The sequence below is a fragment of the Caloenas nicobarica genome, chromosome 7, assembly GCF_036013445.1.
Source record: "Caloenas nicobarica isolate bCalNic1 chromosome 7, bCalNic1.hap1, whole genome shotgun sequence".
NCBI classification, from domain to species: domain Eukaryota; kingdom Metazoa; phylum Chordata; class Aves; order Columbiformes; family Columbidae; genus Caloenas; species Caloenas nicobarica.
In genome coordinates this window covers 12,540,780-12,563,399 of record NC_088251.1, presented here as the reverse complement: position 1 = coordinate 12,563,399, position 22,620 = coordinate 12,540,780, and the positions used below count along the sequence as shown (strand labels likewise).

General features: G+C 41.6%; 1 protein-coding gene across 1 annotated transcript in view; it reads left to right on the top strand.

The window, feature by feature from the left end:
• The window catches only part of SORCS3 (sortilin related VPS10 domain containing receptor 3), a 293,071-nt gene extending 270,787 nt beyond the window's left edge, over positions 1-22,284 (top strand). The window contains exons 19-27 of the mRNA XM_065638696.1: positions 1,820-2,006; positions 4,987-5,120; positions 9,010-9,133; positions 11,806-11,918; positions 13,763-13,894; positions 15,759-15,858; positions 17,996-18,101; positions 21,491-21,651; positions 22,220-22,284. Coding sequence (XP_065494768.1) covers positions 1,820-2,006; positions 4,987-5,120; positions 9,010-9,133; positions 11,806-11,918; positions 13,763-13,894; positions 15,759-15,858; positions 17,996-18,101; positions 21,491-21,651; positions 22,220-22,284 — 1,122 coding nt within the window. The remainder of the gene's footprint in view (positions 1-1,819; positions 2,007-4,986; positions 5,121-9,009; positions 9,134-11,805; positions 11,919-13,762; positions 13,895-15,758; positions 15,859-17,995; positions 18,102-21,490; positions 21,652-22,219) is intronic.
• The last annotated feature ends 336 nt before the right edge of the window (positions 22,285-22,620 follow it).

Sequence of the window (22,620 nt, the reverse complement as noted above, 5' to 3'; positions counted from 1 at the left end):
ACTTGAAAATCACTGCTCAGGGGAAAACTGGTGCTGTCAGCTCTAAAACTTTTAGGGACTGTCATGGGTGTGTTGTCCCAGGCAATCTTTTCCCGTTGTCTCATCTGTACAGTTTTTCTCGGAAGTCACGGTTTGTTTTGTGCAATACCTGGCCCAGACGCCTTAGTGATATCTGCGAGTTCAGTGGTCTTTGTCAGTGAGCCCAGGGGATGCAGGACCCCGCAGGGTCTGAGCTGGCTGTGAAGAGACTGGCGGTACCTCAGAACTGGCTGTGAGTTACACGGTTGCTTCCCTCCCTTAGATCAGTATGTACTGGAACCATACGTTAGCTTTGACCCTGACCCTGTGCATTTACAGCTATAATGGGGTTTATGAGATGGCCAAGAAATATTTCTGAATTTCCTATTAAAAAAAAAAAAAAGTTAAATTCAGGACCAGGATCTTTTTTCCTATTACTTTGGAATTTCACTCTTATCCTCAATACATCTAGGGATTGGTTTCAGTTTGAGGCTAGGAGCATCTCCAAAAGGTCATATTATTTTCACCAATAGTGAATACAGTGGACGCCTTTCATGAAAGGAAATTACTTGGGCCAACACATCTTATACATAGGCAGAAAGCTACAGATATTTAATCTGAGGTGCAGTTTTATTTCAGTTTAGTGAAATCACTGCAGTGGGCTTTAGCTCTGTTTCAATTAGCCTTGTTTTGCGTTACTTTTATTCAGCTGGGGATGAGTATAAAGTAAGGTTCCAAGAAGCTGAAATAACAGACAATTCTACAGTTCAACTACAGTGGTTTAAAGCATGATTTAAATTAAAACAGTGCAGCTGCTGCCTCTAGACAATACCTGCAATGCTGGAAACTCTTGTCTATTGTTCCATCCTTCATTTAATAGCTGTCATTGACAGTAATCCTAGAAGGAATTTTCTCATCATCTACTCAATTCTCCGGTGTATCCAGGCCCTATCTCTGTGTTGACTGACATTAGACAAAAACTGTCAGTCCTCAGTGTGGGACTCAAGCTGTATAAATTCAGCCATCCTGAAGTTACATGTCTAGGTGAAACTAGTCATCTAGCTTCTCTGTCATCAGAGTACAGGGATGGATATTTGCAGAAGGATGATTCATGCCACCTGTCTCAGTTATCTCAGGATGGGATGTGTTGGTCTCTTGCTGTCTCTCTTTCTTTTTCAGTGACTATACAGGACACCTGGAAAACTAACTTAGACTAGACTTACAGCATCTCAGTGACTAGGTTCTGTTTCTTTGGAACATACTAGAGAGCTACTTTAACCACTGTCCTGTCTCTAGAGCATTCCTGATGCTCCCATGTGCATGTGGTAATTGCTCTCCAGTCAGCATCTAGCCATCCATCAGTGTGGTGCCCCCCATCTCACTGCCTCTGGTGGAGGTACTTGTTGGACACCGCCCATTCAGCAAAAGGCTGTGTAAAGCCCTGGCCACTTCAGTGACACACGAACCTCAGCCATGCATTGATTTAGATGATTCAAATATGGTTCCCTTGATACATGCATGTTTGGCATTATGCCCACCCAAAATCTCTAAACTCAAGATCAGGGAATAACATCTCTTTATAGGTATAAATGTTTGGCTATTCTAAGCATTGCTAGTATGTAATTATCTGGTGTTGACTTAAGTCTGGCCCCTTTGGCAACTGACAGAACAAAGCTAAGCTTTTTTGGTAAATTTATGAGTCTGTGTCCATACTAATAAAATGGAACTGAGAAGTGGGGTAGAGGGCAATATTAATCACTCTTACCAGCCCAGATTCCTAATCCAACCTTCTCTGTTGCAGGGTGATCTCCAGAGGACAAACATTCAGCTTGATTTTGGAGATGGCATTGCAGTATCCTATGCTAATTTCAGCCCTGTTGAGAACGGCATCCGGCACGTGTACAAAAGCGCTGGCATCTTTCAGGTGACAGCGTATGCAGAGAACAGCCTGGGCTCTGACACCGCTGTCCTCTTCCTGCATGTGGTCTGTAAGTACTTCCAGCTGCTGGATTCCTTGAGTGAAAATCTGACCTCACTGAAAATCCCTGCAACTCCGGTGGGGCCTAAAAATACACGCAAACCCACCTACATATGGAACTCATGTTCTTTGAGAGGCTTGGACTTTCAGACACTCTTCTGTCTTGTAAGTAATCTTCACTGAATGAAGAAGAAGGGAAGTTTCTTTTAACACAAGTATATCTGCAGTCCTCACAGATACAGAGAAAAGTTTGAGAATGTTTCTCAGGCTTTCTGAAAGGGTCAGAGACCAAAGAGCATGTGAAAAAAAAAATCCAAATGTGTATTTTCAATATGCTTCTAATACTAAGAGGTTAATATTAATCTACTAAATTTTGAGTCAGTTATTCAGTATTTTGGAATTTACAGTGCTTAATAAATAAAAGCATGCTGTGTGTACTTCCTGGGATATGAAGGCACTGAGGGCTAAGGCGCTACTTTTCATGTTTCATGTGCTTGACACGCATCCCTGACCTTTCCCTCCTGTTTGGTAGATCAGTGCAGTTTCTCTCCATTTGGCACACGAGCAGACTCAAATGTCGAGCCCCAGATGGCTTTCTCAAAGCCACAGGAGAGCAGAGGGTGCAGAATGCAGGATGAGACAAGGAAGATGCCAGTTCTTTGTCCTGCTCCCAGACTACTAGATCTCCTGGGCAGAGAGCTCCGTCTGTATTCAGATGGACCTCATCAGTTTTGCCTCCAATGGTGTCCACAGCCATGTCTGTCTTCCCCCTTAGCCTGTCAGAATGTCTTCTAGCCATTTCTTCTGCTGGGAGAAAGCATGTCAGAAATTTCCAAAACTCAGGAACTTTTGTCTTCTTTTTAATTTCAGGCTCCCTGTGTGAAGGAATAAATGTTCCTTGAAGATTTTATTATGCTCATAATTCCCTCAAAGTCAATCATGGCTGCCTTTAACAAGCTGTTATTAGAGCATTAACAGTTTTTTTCCTTCACCTTGGGCCATTAGCTGAAAAAAGTGATGGTTACCTGGTAATAACAACCAGCTTTGTATGGATTATCTGATTTTTCTCGTAGAAACTGCTTTTTCATGATGATTTTAGAACAGAATGCAAAAAGGGGCAGGTGCTTGGCCTGGTTGTGCTACTCACCCCTCTTCTTCCTCAGCCTCTCAGATCTCTCCTTTGACTTTTATAGCATTCTTATGTGGCCAACATATTATCATTTTCTCTAGGGAAATATTTTGCAAGCATTTACCTTCATGCTAACACTGAAAAAGATGATACTTCAGTATTAGACTTTTAATATAGTTGGATCTGCTAGTCAATATAGGAGGTTTGACCTTGAAGCTCAAATGTACAGACAAAAATGGCTGCTATATAAATTACCCTTGTTATACAATCTGGCTGCTGCTGTAATCCTGTGCTGGGGGGGTGCGGAAAGGCAAAGCAGCCCCTTAACCTCAAGCAACAGTAGTTTTCTATCCTGCAGCTTTACCAATGGTCTGTCAGCCTTTCACCTTTCTGGAATCTCCGGTCAAGCTGCTCATCTCTTCATTTAAAGGAAGTGAAGATATTAGTGGTTTTCCTCTTACATGCACTGTCAGAAAATATTTGAGGGAACCTCCTATTTTCGTGAACCCAGAGTACTTGCTGTGGGCAGATATCAGGAGTGATTTGCTGGTAGAGACCCCTTGGGAAAAAGAGAACAAAAAAGAATAAGTCTTAAGGAGGCAGAGCCAAGAATAGTGTCCCATTGTGCTCAGAGCTGTGTGTTCTGGTGGTAAAAGAACAGCTCTTGCTCTCCAAAAATCCTCGTAGTCCAAGTAGGTGGAGAAGTGATTAATGTCCCCATTTCATGCTTGATGAGCTGAGAGGTAACACAAGAAGATCGTCTCAGTTAAAATCAGCGAATTTCCTACTTCCCGGAATTAATGTCTTATTAGAAAAAGAATTAAATCTTACTCCTTATTTCATGCTTTCCTTCTCACAGTGCTAGTCTATCAGCTTGCTTTGTTTTGTAAGATACCATCTAGAAAGACTCAGTAACACAGTCTAATGTGCAGCAGTTATCAGCTGAAATTCAGTACCAGTAAAACCAAAAAAATCAAACAAGGCGGAAAACAATGGAGATGGTAAAAGCTTAAAACAAACTAACAAGTGAAACCTCAGTATTTTCTACACTTTTTTTTTTTTTCTAGAGAGGAAGTGGCTTTTAATTCTGGACTTCACGCACTGGACTAACTCTGGACATTTGCATTTATCAGACACAACTTTGCATTGATAACTTCGTTATTTTTTAACTCTTTCAGAAACAAGATCTTCTGACAGTTAGATGCTTTGATGCGCCAATGCACACATCTTTCAAATAGTTCCTGACTTTTTGCTAGTGGTAACTGACTCCCTAAAGACTTCTCAAGGTCGGGCCCAAGTCAAAAAGATACCAGGGATTTCCAAAACCATTAATCTTTCTTTTGGAGACATAAAAAACTGTCAGGGTGTATTTAATCAAATCATAAATGCTTCATATATAATCAGTTTTAAGCCATCTTGGCTAAAATGATTTTCCCACAAATCTTGGTAGCTCAGTGGATATATTATCAAGAAAACACCTTTTTTCTCTCTGTGTCCTATCTCTCAAGCTTTCAATAGCAGTTTGCCCTATCCAGGGCAAAGCCAGTTCATTGTTCTCCTTTACACTGCATTTAAACAATTCTTTTAAACACAGTTCTGACCCTGTCTGAAATTAGCACTGTGCAAAATATGTATTTCTGGCTCCCCTAGAATTAAGAGTGAGAAAAAAACAATGTATGCATTTATATTTGTTAATCTGGTATCTTTTTCTGTTGCTTACTGACTGCTAAAATTCTCATGCATTGCTACAATAGACTCTCACTACTGACATATTTATTTGAAGGAAATATCCTTGCTGTTCACAACTGCAGAGGGAGGATTTAACTCAAAGCCTCTAATAATGGACTCTCTCATCCCTCAGGTCCAGTGGAGCACGTCCATCTGAGTGTCCCCTTTGTCGCCATCAGAAATAAGGATGTCAACATTACTGCAGTAGTTTGGCCCAGCCAGGCAGGCACACTCACCTACTTCTGGTGGTTTGGCAACAACACCAAGGTACAATTACCCTTTGGTTCCTTTTTACTTCCCAAGCTTGTTGCACCAAACAAGGAACTCTCCCAACCATAATAAAAACTTCTTGCTTTTGCCTGGTTTATGTTTTAGTTTTTTCATCATCTAAAAAGGGTTTGTCATTATCTGAACTTTAACTTTTGTGAGTTTATTTCCTCCTGTCTCATGTTGTTCTTGAGAGTCATTACTTTTTTAGATCTGGTTAACAGCTCTACTGAGCTTTGAAGACCACTGTTATTACCAGTGTTCACTTGCAACTTAACTGAATATATATATCCCACTATATATGAGATAATACTGGCTTTCACCATAGCATTTAAAAACTGCTGGTGTTCAAATAACCGTGGGAGTTTCCATTATGTACCAGTATGCAGTATATAATGCTGGATTCCAACACAATACTTTAAAGCTGTTGGTGTTCAAATAACCAGCTCTGTCTAGAATTTCAAGCTAGACTCTCAATTAATTGTTTGTGTTCATCTGTGACTATTGTTCAAAGTCTTGGGTGTATTGGAGAGAGAGGTGAGACTTGTTTGTAGTGAATTTTCAAATTATTGGCCAAAAATTATTATAAAGAGCTTTTTTATCAATAATTAGATTTAAGTGAAACTACAAGTTGAGGCCATGCTTTCAAATGGAGAGAGCACGATCGCTTATTAGATACAGTTTTTATTACAGGCTTAAAGAGTGAGACAGCTGACACATAGGGACTGTCCTCCATTATTACGTTGTGAAACGTACAGACAGTAATTTTGCGCTGTAGTATCTGCTGTTATTTACAAAAGCAATTTAAATCACATCATTGTCTACATTATTGAGATGGGCACTGAGGTGAGATCACAATAGAAAAAAAATGAGGATTTTACATGAAATATAGAACTCCAGATAAAAAATAGCAGACGCACCAGTATTTTATTTTCTCTTTGACAAAGCTTCTTGCATTTTAACCTCTTACCCTAGCTATGAACAGGAGCAGGAGAAAAAAAAAAAAACCACCAGTAAATGCTGTGTTTACTGGGATTTTACCTCAAGTTAGGAAGCTCAGTGTAAGAACTCACCTCTTTTTGTGGAAGGATAATCGAGGCACCAGAGAAGCTCAGGAATATAAACCACTAAGTATAACTCGGCAGGTTGCTGTGCCCTGGCTGAGCTGTGGCAACCACCCACATACACACATCGAGTCCGTGACAAGTACCAGAGAATTCCACATAGTTTATACTGCACTGAAATAGGGGGATGCAAGATCACATTACAGTTCTGATAGTTTTGGCTCTGCTCACAAATGGACAGCCATTAAAGCACATGAGACATTTAGGTACTGGTAACTCGGTCATCTGCTTAAGCCATCCAGGTGTCAAGAGTTTTCCAGCCATTGCTTTTGTCTTTCATATAGAAGGTGGTTATGAATAGGCCCTTAAAATTTTTTTTTTAAATAGAAAGTAATCCGTTTTGTCTCCTAGCTGAAATTTCAGACTCAGAGGCAACAGAGTACAAGCAGATGTGGATGTGTTTGGGATGGATGCTTTGGACATAGCTATACATGAAATAGCTGATCCTGGTGATACCCTGGAGTGACTGTACATGTTGTTGAAATCCGTTGAGGTGTGGATTAGTAAAGATGGTGTCACTCTACCTGTAGCCAAATCGAAGGCAAAGCTTTATCTCCAACTACCCCATGAAATGTAGTTAAGCTCTGACAGAAGTATGGTAAAGGATATAGATGTAACAGCAGCAGCCACCTTTTTCTTTTCAGGACAACAATCTGCATCACATCAAAATTTCTTCTGGCATGTTTAACACACGTCAGATCCTTCTTTGTGCTCATTCATGGGCAAACTGTGGTGCTTTTAGTACAGGTGGAAGATGAGCACACTGATTTGTGTGTGAATTACAAGATGAAATGTGTAATATTGTGCACAGTGACTGGTATCGTTAGGTGATATATTGTGCTTCCATGCTGAGGGATTGCAGCTTCTTTTCCTGTTCAGCCTGTGGGCATCCCAGGCAGAACCAGATGTGTCCTGTGTCACTGTGCAGTCTCACTAATGTACACTCTGTGCTGCTGTACAGAAGAATGTTGTCTTAGACTGAAATGATCTGGCTGAGGTTCTTCTCCTGCCCTTCCCACCCTGCTGGAACCATTCTATGACATTTCTACTGTGCTAATTTTTGCAGTATACCCAAAGGCCAATTTGCTTGGATTAACACAGGTCCAGTTTAATGAATGTGTCCAGCTGTCTAATAGGTTTGAGCAAATGAACCTTAAACTACTTGATTTAATTTAGTTTCCAGGTCTTGGTGCTTAATTTAAAATTAAGGAGCTGGCTTAATATTAAAACTCCATGATGGAGGTGAAATCATCCATGATAATGGAATGGCCACCATATACACATATGAAAAGGAAAAAGTGAAATTTTAAAGGCCAGACTGGTTCCTCTTATCTGCTGTTTTGCAGAATCACAACCTGTAATGTCCAGGAAGACTGCTAATATCACTGCAGTTTGATATATGCCTATTCTACTTGTGCAGTATGTGCGTATATCTATGTTAGCTAGGCCTTCAGGACTGGCACAAGCTGACACCCTTGCTGAGTTGCTCTGAGTTCCCCATGATCAAGATTTTTTCTTCTACTGCTTTTTCAGCTCATGGATGAGGGAATCAAAGGAATGTGGCATTCTGCAGTGGGGGTAATGTTTGCCAGCCTGGTCTATGCCAGTGGAAATTTTGTCTACGTGAATGGCATATATGGCCACTGCTGTGAAATTCAGGAAAACTGGTGGTCTAATGGCATGAAGTGTGAGAGCTGGATGGTGAACGTTTAGGGGTTTTCCCCTGGAAACAAACTGGCAATGTGGTGAAGGGACTATAGCAAAGGTACAATGGTTTTATCTGTTCTCTTAGACCTCTAAGTGCTTTTGCAATGGACGCTAGTATCACTATTTCCATTTTAATGGTTTAATCTAAACCAAGAGATTTGTCTATAGACCAACTGTCAGATCAATGGCGCCGCTAAGGCTAGACCTTTGATTTTCAATATGCAAATCTCTCTTCCCAAACGTGGTGCACTTTTCTCATCTAGATGTCTATCAGTGTGAGAGTTTCCTGTGCAAAGAGGAGAGCTGTAGTGCTATCAAGGACATTTTTGTTTGAGAAGGTGCAGATAAAGCCGGTCTTCTCTGCCAGGGATCTGAGCTGGCTAAATGCAGGTCAACCTTACTCTGGAAAGCATTCAGCCACATTCAGACAGCAGTGTCGGCAGGTATTATTTGGCGTTCTTAGCATGGTTTGCCAGCTTACGGTTGGAGCTAGCTTACAGGCTCAAAACGTGGACAAGGCAATGCTGGGTGCACTCGCTTTATCCTGAGGAGAGTTGTTCTGAGTTAGATGGATTTGTGCTCATAAGAGCAAGGGCCGGTTCTGAATCTGAACAATATGGATTGTTTGAGGAAGCATCTGCATCGTTGATTTATGTTCAAATGCTGGTTTGAGCTGGATCGTGTTTTGTACAGATGAGGTAGCAGCTGTGCTGAGTGTGCGTGCCTGTGTGTGTACAACACTGTGTCCTGCAGCACTAAGTCTGCAATTGCTGACTGCGCTCTACTGAGGTGTTCACAGTATAATGGGTTGCAGTTCAGTGGAAGAATGTTTCAGGAAGCATTTACTGAAGTGAGAGAAACCTTTGCCAATGGGACTGTTCTCACTGGGTGGTGTTTGGGCCACATTTAGGCCTTAGCAGGATATGCAAGCTTGGAGCGCCATTTCTGTATTAGGGAGGAAGGATGTCATGGCCTGGTGGATTAATCATGGCTACATTGTGATCCTGAGTTAATCTCATGCTGGTTTTGACATCACCATCTGTGCTTACCTCCTGCAGCCCCTCATCACCTTGGAGAGCAGCATCTCATACGTCTTCGCTGTGGAGGGGATGAACACTGTCACTGTGCAGGTTTCTGCGGGCAACACCCTCATCCAGGACACCAAGGAGATTGCAGTGCACGGTACTCTCAGCCTTCTACATCCAGATCTCTCAGGGGGGTATCTATAGGTGAAGAACACTCAGTCACTGCTAAACCAAAATGAACTCTCTGAACTTCCTAGTGCCTGGAGGAACCTCTGAAGACAAGCTGCCAACAAAGTAGCTCAGATGCTTTGTGATCACACAATACAGAAGTTAATTGGATGGAGCAGCTAGCCAACTTCATAAGCTCAGCACTGTAGTATAGTGGCTGATGTTTCCTCTGCCTAGTGATCTGTCTGTACACTCTGACTGGGAACTCCTAAAAGAAAAAACAGAGCTGTAGCCAGATTGCTTTCCGCCTCCTTCCTAGCTGTGGAAAGAGTCAGGGGTGGCCTGATTACAGCTGCTGTTTCTCTTTATATAGTGACTATATAAACAGGAGGGGTCTGAGAAACGGGGGACAGAAATGACTATTGTTGGCATATCTGGCACATCCTCCACGCTGCAGCTGGAGGTCTGAGTGTGTCCACTGGACTTCCCTGTGGGTCATGTTTGGTATGTTCTTGCCATATCTGTCCATCATGGGCTCCAAAAAGCACCTTTTGACAGACCACAGAGCTCACCCAGTTTGGGGCTTGATAAAGGCTGAGTGGAAGGTCTCTCACAGCAGTTTTGGCCAAGACTTTCGAAATCTCTCCAGAGAATGATTTCCACCCTGGGCTAGTCTTAATTTTCTTCACCCAGTTATTGGCATCCAGCATTTGAGGGTAAACTTTTCTTTGGATAGCAAGTTTTATTGAGACATAGGCTTTAAATAACTGAGGTTATACTGTGTGGTTGCACTACGTGTTTCTTGTTTCAGTAATTAAATATAAATAAATGTCCTGCTGGTGCCTGGAAAACTGTATGCTCAGATTTAACAACCAGCTAAATAGATATTTATTGATTGCCTGGCTGTGAAATGCAATGGATTTTTATAATTTGTTAATATGATTTAGTAATACCCAAACTAGCTATTAGCAAATGTGAGTAACCCTCTACTTGATCACCTTGACCACTGCAAAATGCAGTAATTACTTCTGGAAAACTTGCATCTTTCCACTAGTTTCTGGAGTAAACCTGAATTAAGCGTATCTGAGAGGGGATCGCACAGATGATCTTGATCTTTGTAGTTGTGAAGTAAAGGTCTTGGTAGGTCCCATAAAGTGCTCCTCACTCTCTGTTTTTTAAACACTTTGTAAGAAATGTTGCCATTCTATTTAAAAAATCCAAACTTTTGGGATTTATCACAAACTGATCCAGTTGCGATGTCCAAATAGTTCTATGCAGCGCCATGCTGCAGATCGTCCTGGTCTAAGGAAGGAATCCCTCCAGACCCCCAGTCTGGTGGTTGGTTCAAGTCCGAGTACCTAAGTGAGTGATACCTTTGGTAAACATGTGCTTTGCTAAATTTGTATCCTAATCTGTGTCCTGAGTTATTATGCCTCTAGACAGGAAGGCATGGCTTTCCGGTGTTAGTAGTGGGGAAGATTTATTTAGGTTTTTCTCGCATTGTGATTAACACACCAGAATTTACTCAAAAAATAAACTGGATATGGTACTGAGGGTTCAAAAGTCAAAGACTTTATGTATCAGGCTCTGGGTTAAGCCTTCAGAACTTGAGTTTTCCTGCTTTGATGGCTTGTTTTATTTGAAAATATACTGCACCATCTAGAAAAATCTTGCAAAAGATGCAACATAAATGCTGTGCTGGCACATCCCTGGTATTCTGTGGATTTCCTCATTTATAGTCTTGCTGGTTTATCTTAATCTAAAACTGGTACCTTCTTACAAATTACTAATGGTGCTTATTTGAAGTATCTAGCGATCAGGTGCTTAAAGGTGAGGCAGAGCACATCTCCAAAAACAGAAAGGAGAGTCCTTTACCCTGGGAACTTATATCTCAGTGTGCTTGCCATCCTGAATCTGTGCCTTACACTGGCCCAAATCCATTGTGCGCAGTTGTCATAAGGATTCCAGGCTTGGTCTCTGGTGACACCAGAGGGGAGAGTTGGAATTGGAGAAAAATTTAAATTGTTCTGTACTTGAAGTCTAGGAAGTTTTTCTTCCTTCCTGCAATCAGTCAATTAGGAGGTAATTTTAAAGTGTTTCATTAATAGCCATTGCTTGATTAGCCAGTCATTAGCACCACTGGGTTTTGATTTGTTGGGGGTATTAACCACTCATGGGTTCTCTCCAGGAGAGCAAACAGATAATACCTGCTTTTGAAAACACTACTTTCAGTAAGTGTTTGCTCTGCAAACCGCAATGCATGCAATTGCACAGACTTTCTGAATTTCAGCCACATGCTGCCTTATTTACTGGTCAACTTTCTTGTAAGCAGAATCTAATGAAATTGAGTGGCAAAGTTACAAAGCCCAGAGGCATCATGAAGGGAAGGCATCCTCTCACCTCTCTCATTTTTGCTTCCATTGCTTCTGGAAAAAGCCACAAGTTGGCATTAGGACAAAATGTCCTTTGTGAGAACCTTTACAAGAATTCTTTTCTTGCAAGCTTTCTGTCCTGCTTAGTGTTAGCCAGCACTTTTTCTTCTTTCAGCCTTTCCCCTTTCTCTTAAGATAATTATGGTCTTCCTGTTGTCTTCTGCACCGGTGGATGTACTCTGAACACTGCTCGTTTAATTTTCTCATAAATACTGTTTTTCTATTCCAGAGTATTTCCAATCTCAGCTCCTGTCATTTTCTCCCAACTTGGACTACCATAACCCTGACATCCCTGAGTGGAGACAAGACATTGGCAAAGTCATCAGGAGAGCTCTTGCACAGGTGAGCATCTGTTTTCTTGTGTGTACTGACATCAACTAGGCTGTAAAAACATGCACTTTTTCAACATGCAAGCTTAAAAGAATGAGAAAGAACAGCAGTAATGAAGCTATAATTTTAAATATATAAAAAGCTTCTTAATATGCTGGATCTTTTTACAAAGGCAAACTATATGGGGAATTTTGTGGAAATATTATAATTACTTTTATTAATGTTTCTGTGGTGCTTTTTAGCTTTTAATATCCCTGAGAACTTTACAAATTCTACATTGTAATAGTATCATTATTATTTTTATTTTGCCAAATTGATATTACAGTATCTACTGTTTTCTACTCCAAACATTTGGGTAGTGTTACTGTGTACTGTTAAACAGCTGATCCACTTCATCCCAGAAGACAGACAATGCAGTATGTTGGATGCATGAGAAAAATATTTTTACCTCTTCCTGATACTCAGTCTTCTAATGTAGCTAAGTGTAGCAACTGGTGAATGTTATAGATCTCTACTCCCTTTCCAACTGGGGCAACAAATGAGGATTCAGAGGGAAAATAGACTTACCTTTAAAATACAGGACAAAGAGAGACTTCTGTGGGTGGAAGATGCTGAATCTTCCTTTGGGATTAATTAGAATATGTAAACTAACACTCATATTCTTGCAGGAAAGGGGACAGAATAATTTATGATATCAAATAGCCAGGGACTTTGGTTTTATGTGAAATCAGGAGATGGATTTAGTCAAGCTTTTGTGTTTTCTACATTCTGCCAAAAATCTTGCCTGTTTTGGTTTTGGGTGGTTTTTTGTTTGGGTGGTTTTTTGGGGTTTTTTTGGTTGTTTTTTTGTTTTTGTTTTTTTTGCTTCAGCTACAGCTGCTATTAGAAATGGAAGCTAATTATTTTTACAGGGAAATTACATTCCTGCTCAGGATTTCTCATCTGCAGCCCTCTCAATATTCAGAGTTAATAAAAGTTTCCCTGAGCGTGTAAGGAGATGGAGAGCTGGCATCACCAACCAGAGGAGCTCAACCCACACACCGTGACCATGGCAGGGAGGGAGGGACACAGACTGCCCAGAATGAGTGGCACTCGCTTTGGTTGTCAGCGCATGCTTCTTAAGAACAGGTTTTTGCCTTTTATATTCAAATAAAGCTCATTTTTGTGCACAGAGGAGAAACTTGTAACCTTGCACTCTAGACATACAGTGTTATGGGGTTTTTTTGCACACAGAGGCGAAGAAAATGAGAGGACAAATGGAAATGGCCTCAAGTTGTGCCAGGGGAGGTTTAGGTTGGATATTTGGAAAAATTTCTTCCTGGCTCTTGGTTCAGCAAACCAAGCAGTTCCTGGCACAGCCCTCCTGATCAGCCCCAGTAGTAAGAAGTCTTCCACTGGAGACATTAAGTTATTAATGTACGGTAAATGTGGATCCACCTATGCTGATATTAGAAGGTGATTGCAGGCAATTTCTTCCTATGTCCTTGTCAGTTGCACACTTACAAGTGGTCACACTGAGCCAGGCTCTCTGGATCTTACTTTGGGTCATTCTTTTGTAGCGAGAAGGACTATACGGAAAATTCAGATCTGGAGACACGGTAGGTTTGGACTTTGGGTTGAGATCTTTGGGTCGAGGAGTGTTGTCAAGCCTACATGTACTTCTAGAAATGATGTAGAGTTAATCATTATAAGAACCTTTCTTTCTGACCCACCAAATGGGCAGAACAGCTCATTAGGACCACAACACCTACAGTGGAACTGGCAAATAACTATCTGATGGGAGCAGTTTCCCGTACTGAATGGAAACATCAGTAACAGAATAGCAGCTGGAGACCTCCTTTTTTCTTTTCTTTTAGGTGACGGGTATCCCTGATGAACAGATCCTGGTAGCTGTATTTCCTGGGCTGCCTACTTCTGCTGAACTCTTCATACTGCCCCATAAAAACACAACAGAGAGGAGGAAAAGCAGTGAGGCTGATCTGGAGCAAGTAAGGAAAGAAGGATTCATGGAACATTCATTCCTGTCATACCATTTGTTGATGGCCTCCTTAACCTGTTGCAGCTTTGGAAATAACTTAAAATAAGTGTGATGGAACTGGATGCATCTGGGACCGTGACAGTATAGTTTATGGCATTAAAGAAAATGATTTTCAGAGGAAAAACAGGCTTTTCTAATACCTCACTGTGATATTTCACAGTCTACCAGCAGTGGTTCTTCCTGGATCAGTGGTGTGTCCTTATTACAGTAGTTATGGCCAAAGGAACCTTGAATATGTACTCCTTCTACTCCCTGGAGGAATGCTAATAGGCAGAGACCAAAGCAGCAGATAATATATTGAGGTTTACTAAAAATAAATCAAGCTCTTCAACTTTTATATCATTGGAACAAGACCTCTTCTTTTCTGCAGCAGCGAATGGCGTGTGCAAACTATATTTGGAAGTTACAATATCCATCCATTTAGATAAATAGGTAATTACCATGATGAATAGCAACAGTGATATGCAGGCAAGGGAAGAGCTAGGAACAACGGCACTAGTCTGCTGAAGCTTTCATGCTAGAATTACCAAGTGATTAAATCAGGTCCATAAAGGCGAAGGAGTGAAGTACTGCTGGAAAGGCTGCTTAGCTCTACCTAATATGTGCAGTATTTTTGCTGCATGTAACCTATGCGTGACCTCATCTCCAAGTTACTCTTGGAGAAGTAACTCTTCTGTGATCAAACATTAAATAATTCAGAGCACTGCTGAATTCTGTGGAAGCCCTTGTCACCCACTGAGCAAAGTCAGTCTCCTTGTAGTAGTACACTTGTCCGAGCAACCTAGCAAAGCTCGCTTCTTACATTTATGGTGGTGAGTATGCAGAAGAGATGCATTGTGGTGGGAAGGTTTGGAAGGCTTTTTGGAGAGATCTTCTTGTAGTCATTTGCATCCCGTTCAGTAGGATCTACCCATATGAGAATTCCCTCCAAACATGCTGCTGTGAAAATATGTCATATATCAGGATTATGCAGACATCTCAGATAAGGTTTCTGACCATGAGACCTGAAGTCCAGCGCTCTAATTGTATTTGATGGTCTACTCAGTTGTACTTTGGCACCTGTTGTTGGCTTCTGCTTGAAGAGCTTTGCCCTGGAGAGCAGGCCATCAGAACTACTCAGCAGCTGTGGCTTGACCATCAGAACTAGTCACTTTAGGCAAACCAGATATTAACAAACTCAGGCTCCAGTGTGACATGCCAAGTATGTGCTCTGAAGCAACCAAAGAACACACAGCTGGGTTGCTGAGCCATGAGTAAAATCCAGTCCAATGCTTCTCTTCTACATTAAAGAGAAATACGGCAAGTTTGCCCATTATCTTCAAAACTGGATTGTCTCATCCCCAACAGCCTATTTAAACAGGAGCTACATGACTAGGATTGTCCTGAATCAATGTGAATGAAGAAATGTTACAGGCTGGACTACCTAATTTCCATCATCCACCAATGAAAGACCAATATGTCAGCGATTTCCAGGTGCATTAGATCAAACTCACAGGACATTGGGGAGTGTGAAAAGATCCTTAGTTCTTTTCCTTCCTCCTCTATCTCCCCAAAAAAGAATAAGAATTTGCTGACTTTCCTGGTTTGCTTCCCATGAGAGGTATAACAACATGCTCTGTGAGTCTCAAACCATCTGTAGGGAGACTTGCATGCAGTAGCACTCAGTTCCATCTCCACTTCCTCAATCTCTCACTTCCCTTCTTGTCCTGAATCCAGTAAGAGATGTCACCATTCATAGGCTACATGCATTCTTAAATGTTCTCCAGAGCTTGCTGTTTTCTGTATTGTAACCACTGTCTCTCTTATTTCATCAGGTGGTAGAAATCCTTTTTAATGCTCTCAACCAGAACCTGGTCCAGTTTGAACTGAAGCCTGGTGTTGAAGTCATTGTGTATGTTACTCAGTTAACATTAGGTGAGTGTGGAGTCAAATGCATAGCTCTGGCTCTCCTGATGCTTCAGACAACTCCAGGAGAACCGGTCTACATCAGAGCACTCACAGTTTGGTATGTGCTACTGGGATACGTAGGACTGATCATATTGAGACATTGTCTGTGGTGGAAGCAGGGAGTGTTAACAACAAAATCCAGCAGTGGCATCATCATGCACCAGTTTGTACAAGTATTTAAAGTACCTTTTAAGAGTTCCCTATGGCTTAATTGACTAGTGCATTGATGTTTTTCAAGTGTTTTAAAAATTCAGGTGAATGGTGTTCTATTAAGCCCTCATTGGGTACCTGTGGAATTCAGTGGGTGTATTACTAACTCTCATGGATATTGGATCAGATCCTTATTGCAAAAGGCTTTTAATGTTATGACTAGCCAAGAAGCTTTATAGGGGCAAAGTACTCAGGAAAAGAAGATTTAGGCCTCTTACGGGGAATACATGCCTGAATATTGACTTCTACAAATTAGAACTTATTTAAATTTCAATGCTACCTATCTCCATTTTCACACAGAATAATGAATAGTCACTTCAACCTTCATCACCCCTTTTGCTTTAAACCACCCTAGTGTGAAGCTCTCAGTTACTGCTGAGAATTTCAGCCAGCCTAGTGTGAAGCTCCCAGCTATTGCTGAGACAGTAGCGATGACTACAGAGGAGATGATGGGTTTATTTTTGCCCTTGCTTTTTATGACTGTCCTTGCAACTATCTGAAATGTGGGATCTTGTGCATGTGACATTGCTGATAGCCTCTCCAAAAGATTAGGATTCATGTCCCATGATAATACGGTTGAGCTTCTTTTTACATGAGAATCTCAGAAAGCTAAGAGCTGGGCTAAACCAAGGTTCATGACCTATCCTACAGGTAGTGCCTTTTTGTCTTCACTCTCTGACTGTTGTTTGGGGATGAGAGTCAGATGTCAATAGGTGTAGGCTGGAACGAATTAATTTGCAAAACTGGGAACGAGATCCAAATATCTGCAGTCTCCAGGTTCAGCATCTGGGTTTGTTCTAGTAAGACACTGCAAGGTATGGATTTAGCTTACAGTGCTCAACTCTTCTCACACCCTCCTCCTTGTGGGGGTGCTATATTTGTTTCATGACCATTCCCATAGTGCTTTGACTCGGGTGAAAAAACAGTCACCTCTGTTCCATAAAAGAGGCCGTGGAAGCACTAGAAGCAAAATACTGGCAGGACTAGACTCTTAGGTGTGAAAATTCGGCAATGGAACCAAAAGCAGTTCTATTTGTATAGACTTTGTCCCTGTCTTATTGGTGATAGAAGAGGAATAGAGAACAGTAAAAAACCAAAACCAAATATTTATGCAGAGTGAGAAACATTCAGCTGCTACTTATAATCATTTGAGCATCGTTAGAGCCTTCTCATCAGACTCCGGATTCTAAGCACAGTGCTCAGGCCATTAAGATGGTCTGCTCCGATGAGCTGTGGGAATAGCTGCATAAACAAGGTATAGTAATACACTTTATTTAGCCCACCCAAAAATGTCAAGGATAGATGGATCAAATCTCCAAGATGTTATAATGTAGAGCATGCTTGGGTCCAGGATTATTGCTTTGGACTCTTCCACATTATGAAAACTGACTCAATTAAATGTCTGTGAAGTCTAATACAAGGACAAACCTTGAGGCTTTTCACACAACCGGATCCCTGTCACATGTGAGACAGACATATATCCTTAGAAGATGGGAGTCATGCTGTTCATAGATGCTCCGGAGTAGCTTATCCAAAGGCAAATAGACATGCACTAAGCTACACTTCATAAATTTCATTTCTACTCCAGTCCTTGGAAAAGCCTGAGAATAAATAGTCCAGCATGTTAACACAGGAGCGATCACCCATTCAGCTAGCATGGCTCAGTATGTCTTTTCAGTAGATGTTGGAGTGCACTGTCTTGAAAAGGAGCTTGGCATTCAAAGGACAAGAGAGTAAATTTGTTTCCTACTGACTGGTCCTGCCAAAACCAGAATGCACTATGCGGTGGTGATAAAGCAGATGTGGCGGAGACAGAGTTGAGCTCCAGTCTCTGGTAGTTATGTGTTCCGTAATAATATCTTTCAATAGTAATGCTCTGCCTTTCCTCCTGCAGCACCCCTTGTTGATTCCAGCACGGGTCATAGCAGTTCGGCAATGCTGATGTTGCTGTCTGTGGTGTTTGTAGGCTTGGCTGTTTTTTTAATCTACAAATTCAAGAGGTAAGTTAAGAAACTTTAGGATATGGGAGGAGGACACACTGGGTGGTTTACAGGAAACCTAGGCAGAGCAGTACCTGGATTGCAGATGTAAAGTGAGTTATGCTGGCCTAAGGCTTAGACCAGTATGGTTCCCCTTCCACTACAAACTCAGTGCTGTGAAAGCTCATCAAGAGCTCAGAAATCAAGCTGTGACCTGCTTCAGCAGATCTGTTTGAAACACACCAGGAATGGGAACTCTGTGTGCTTACTGCATACTGAGCTACACAATGCAGACTTAGTCAAAAATCACGATGGATGTCTTCATACCATCTATATCCACCTGGCCAACTGCCTTTGTGTAGCAGTATCTCATTTATATCCTGCAAAGTGAATAGTTTAGTCTTGCAGAGGAACAGCTGTGATATGTTAGGGGTGGAAGACTCAAAGCCAGAAAATTTTGTGTTTAGCATCAAAATGCCTTTGGGAATCTGTGCTGAGATTTTCTTTGCCAGATGTTAATATAAACCTTTTGATTCCAAGCAGCAGGCAAGACCTGCGCTGGCTCATGACACTTTGCTGCTACAAGCTATGAAACAAAATAAGGAATAAGAACGGTCTGTTTGCTGAAGGACTGCCTTATGAGAATATATTTTAGGCAGATGGAGCTCCTTAGGAGGAACTTTGCATTCAGTACTTACTGTGTTAAACGGCCTATGCGCCTAGATCCTGTCCAGTGGCAACATGTTGTATTAGAGGCATAAGCTGAGTCTGACTTTACCAAAATCTGTATATTCTGGCTGTCAGAGAGCAGTGAGCAGCTTGGTAATCCACTTTGCTTTGGCAGTCTCCAGGTCATGTTATGCTACTACAGCTCATAAAACCTATTCTGCTACTTAAGCACCCTGAGCCTTAAGCATAGCAGCAATCAGCCTTGTGCTGTGCTCCAGGGCTGGGAAGACCCTGCCTTGTTAAAATCTGCCTGAAAATGGAATGTATTACAAATCGGGAGTGAGGGGGAAAGTAGTTAAAGCATCGGTTTTGCTTAGCCCAGAGCTCATCAACTTGCTGTCCCCTCTTATCTGTTCTGTCCCAAAGAGAACAAAGAGGTCAAATTGACAGAGTTCAGGATTGAGATGCCCAGAGTGTCCTAAGCTTGATTTTTCAGAACAGAAAGCAACTTTTCAGCTCTGTCTAGAATCTCTGGCTCAATGGATCAGAAGTGAGAGCATGCAAAAATTCCTAATGGAGGAAAGAGGTGAAAACAAAAGCTTTCCTCTGGCTCTCAGTGATGCAGAGGTCCATTAGCAATATGTACTTTTCTGATTAACGGTGATCCCAACCTGAATACAGAACTGCAGCTTACAGGAAAATGCTGTGGGGAGAGCACAGGCCTGCATAAATTTTTAATTCTACAGATTTATAGAATCAGTGCTTTGCTGGTTTGCAAACAGACACGTTGAGTCCATCAAGTTATAGACTCAGCAGGCATGCTAAACACTGCTGCCAAAGAGATGCTTGTTGAGGAGGTCCAGGTGGAAAAGGAAGGAGGGGGGAGAATTAGAGAAATAATCTGTAAAAGGATTGTTTCTTTTTTGGGAGACTGAGCATATAGCAGGTTAATACTATGCCTGTATGGGTGGTGAGTAATAGGGGGGCAATGGGCAATTGGTGTGCATGTGTCTTGGGACACATGTGCTCAGAGATGTGTGGTGGGATGTTGTGGCCACCTCTGTCTGTGCTGGGAGGCACAGCAGGATTAGGTATGGATGGATGCATGCACATACGTATAGCCATCTCAGTTTCTTTTTTCCCTGACTCTCTGAAGTACCTGGAGGCTCTCTGCCTCACAACTCTGAAGGGCTTTTCTCACCTTTTCTCTCAAAGATCAGAAGACTATCACTTCTCTACCACGGCATCGTTTGGAAGCAAAACTAAGTCTTCCAATATCTCCACGCATATTCTCATGTCCACATCTCTACACACCTCCAGACATATTCTGGGCACTTAAATCCTATAGGAATACATTTGTCCTCTCTCATCCAATGTGCGCATTCCCTGTGTAGTGCTCATGTCTTCTAGTGATCTGTAAGGCACGTCTGAAAGTTCCGAAGAGAAGGTAGGAGAAAAGAAAAAGAACATGAGATTTGTTCACTGCTGCTAAACAGCGCAAATATGTCCTGACTTGCTGCTGGTTAAGAACAGAATGCCAAATCCAGGGAACAGCAGTTGTTTGAGTCCAGAACTTCACTGGAGTAAAATCCGCACAGAGCTATTGAATTCATGAGAGTTGAGGCAATTTCCATTGCTTTCAATCCTTGACATATCCAACAGCAGACAGGTTAGCATAAAGAGACAGCATTTTAGATAGCCTCTTTTGAACATATCTTCTTTCTCTCTCCTGTGTGCTTGAAGGAACTGACAAAATTCTCTGAATTTTTCTTATTTTAGCAGTGTGGACTGCCTGGCGCAGTGTCTTTTTAAGGGCATTAAAAAAACCAGCCAGCCACCTTCCAAGAGGCAGCTACACACAGATAAGCCTAGCAACCCCCACGATGCTTAACATTACCTTTCAGTTCACTCATTTTAAACTTGCATTCCTCCAGAGTTTACTATCTAACTATCTGTCTAGGCCTATCTAACTATCTGTCTTACTAATTGATTTTCAAGGATATCTTTCTAGTAGTGAAATTCTCTTGGAAGATTGAAGAAGAAATAACCCATTCTCTTTCTTGGCTTCTTGAGCAGCAAGGGAAAAAATCAGTCCCTGCAAACCTTCATGACTTATAGCATGGAAAATTGTTGTTGCAGTGAAATGGTAAACAAATAGACTTTGGGTGGATGTTATGAGGTACAAGTTCTTTCTGTACTCTGAGGCAGGACCAATTCCTTGTAACTCTTTCTGATGTGGCAATTCCTACTGAGTCAGTCTGGGCCAGTCAACAGAAACAAGCCTAGCATTTTTTTTTTCCTCAGTTGACAGTAGTGCTCAAATTGATTTTTACTTTTGGTTTCCAATGCACCACCGATCATGTAATAAATACTGAGCGAGTTGGCAACTGCAGCTGATTGTGCTTAGTTGATTGGTGTTCTCGGAGCTGAGTGCACAGTGTCAGTGAGCACAGCTTCTCATTTGAAAGGGCAGGACCAGAACATTTAGGTTTACAGCTGGAAGTGCCTTTGGGCATGGGATAGGAAGGCAGTGGCCTGGGATCTGAGCTTTAGGCTGGTGTTGGAATCAGTGGATGCTAATGGCATGTTCCGGGCCAAACATCGCTGTGGTTGATACCTTCCATCACTGCCAGTACTGCATTTGTGGGATTGGTCTCAGTTTAATTGATCTGATTAATCAATGACATGCCAAGGATCCCAGTGTTACAAAATATAACCTCTCGTTTTCCTGTCCTGCACAGGAAAATCCCTTGGATTAACATCTATGCCCAAGTTCAGCATGACAAGGAGCAGGAAATGATTGGCTCTGTCAGCCAAAGTGAAAATGCCCCCAAAATCACTCTGAGTGAGTTCACAGACCCCGAGGAGCTGATGGACAAAGAGCTGGACACGCGAGTGATAGGTGAGAGACAGCCCTTGTCTGGAGCTTGTTTGACAGTCTGGGTGAGGATGTTGGCTCCAGGTACAAGCAAAGCCTGAGGCACTGAGACAGCAAAAAAACTCTCTGCAACATGGTAACAGAAGTTTTTCTTAAAGTTTTTCAGCTTTTCTCACAGTGTTAGACAAGCAGCATAGGAACCTGAAAACAGCAATAGGTATATATGGGTTAGTAATGGCTGTAGCTCACACCTGTGCCTGCTCACGACCCTGTCTCTCCTGTGGAAGGGTCCCAAATTCCCTGAACCCTCAGAAGAATCATCTGAGCCAAGCTTACACTATTGGTGTGCTATCATTACAAGTTAGTATGTCCCTAACAGCATAACGAGTGTACTGCTGGTCAGCTGAGCTGTAGTAACAGGTTTTCCTCATGCTCTATGCTTATTGCAAATACAAAAAAAGATGTGTTACTTTTAAGAACCTTTTCTGTCTTTATACTTATACAAGCACATCCTAAAAAGGAGTGAGAAGCAATACAGACCAAACTATTGAAGCCACTGCACTGACTCTATTCTCCATTTTCTCCTCCACAGGAAGCATCTCAACAATTGCCAACAGTGAAAGCACAAAGGAAATCCCAAACTGCACTAGTGTTTAATAACGAGAATCTACTTGGTCTACAACATTTCTGACTTTTTATTTGTAATTATTATTGTTATTATTATTATTATGAAAAAAAGAGTTATATGTCATTATTATCATTTGGGAGGGGATGGGGTGGGCTTTTTCTGTTTACCAGGGCTGCATTCGTAAATAGCAGGAGCTCTTCATATTTAGGAAATACTCATCAGATTAGGAAGAAAAAGCAAAGAATGAGTCAAGCGTGTAATGAGATTTGAATGCCAGCCTTCTGTTAAATACAGAATGCGAATTAAGTATTCAAATCCAACAGGTAGGTATAGTACCTTAGGCAACATGTTGTAGGTAACGTGTC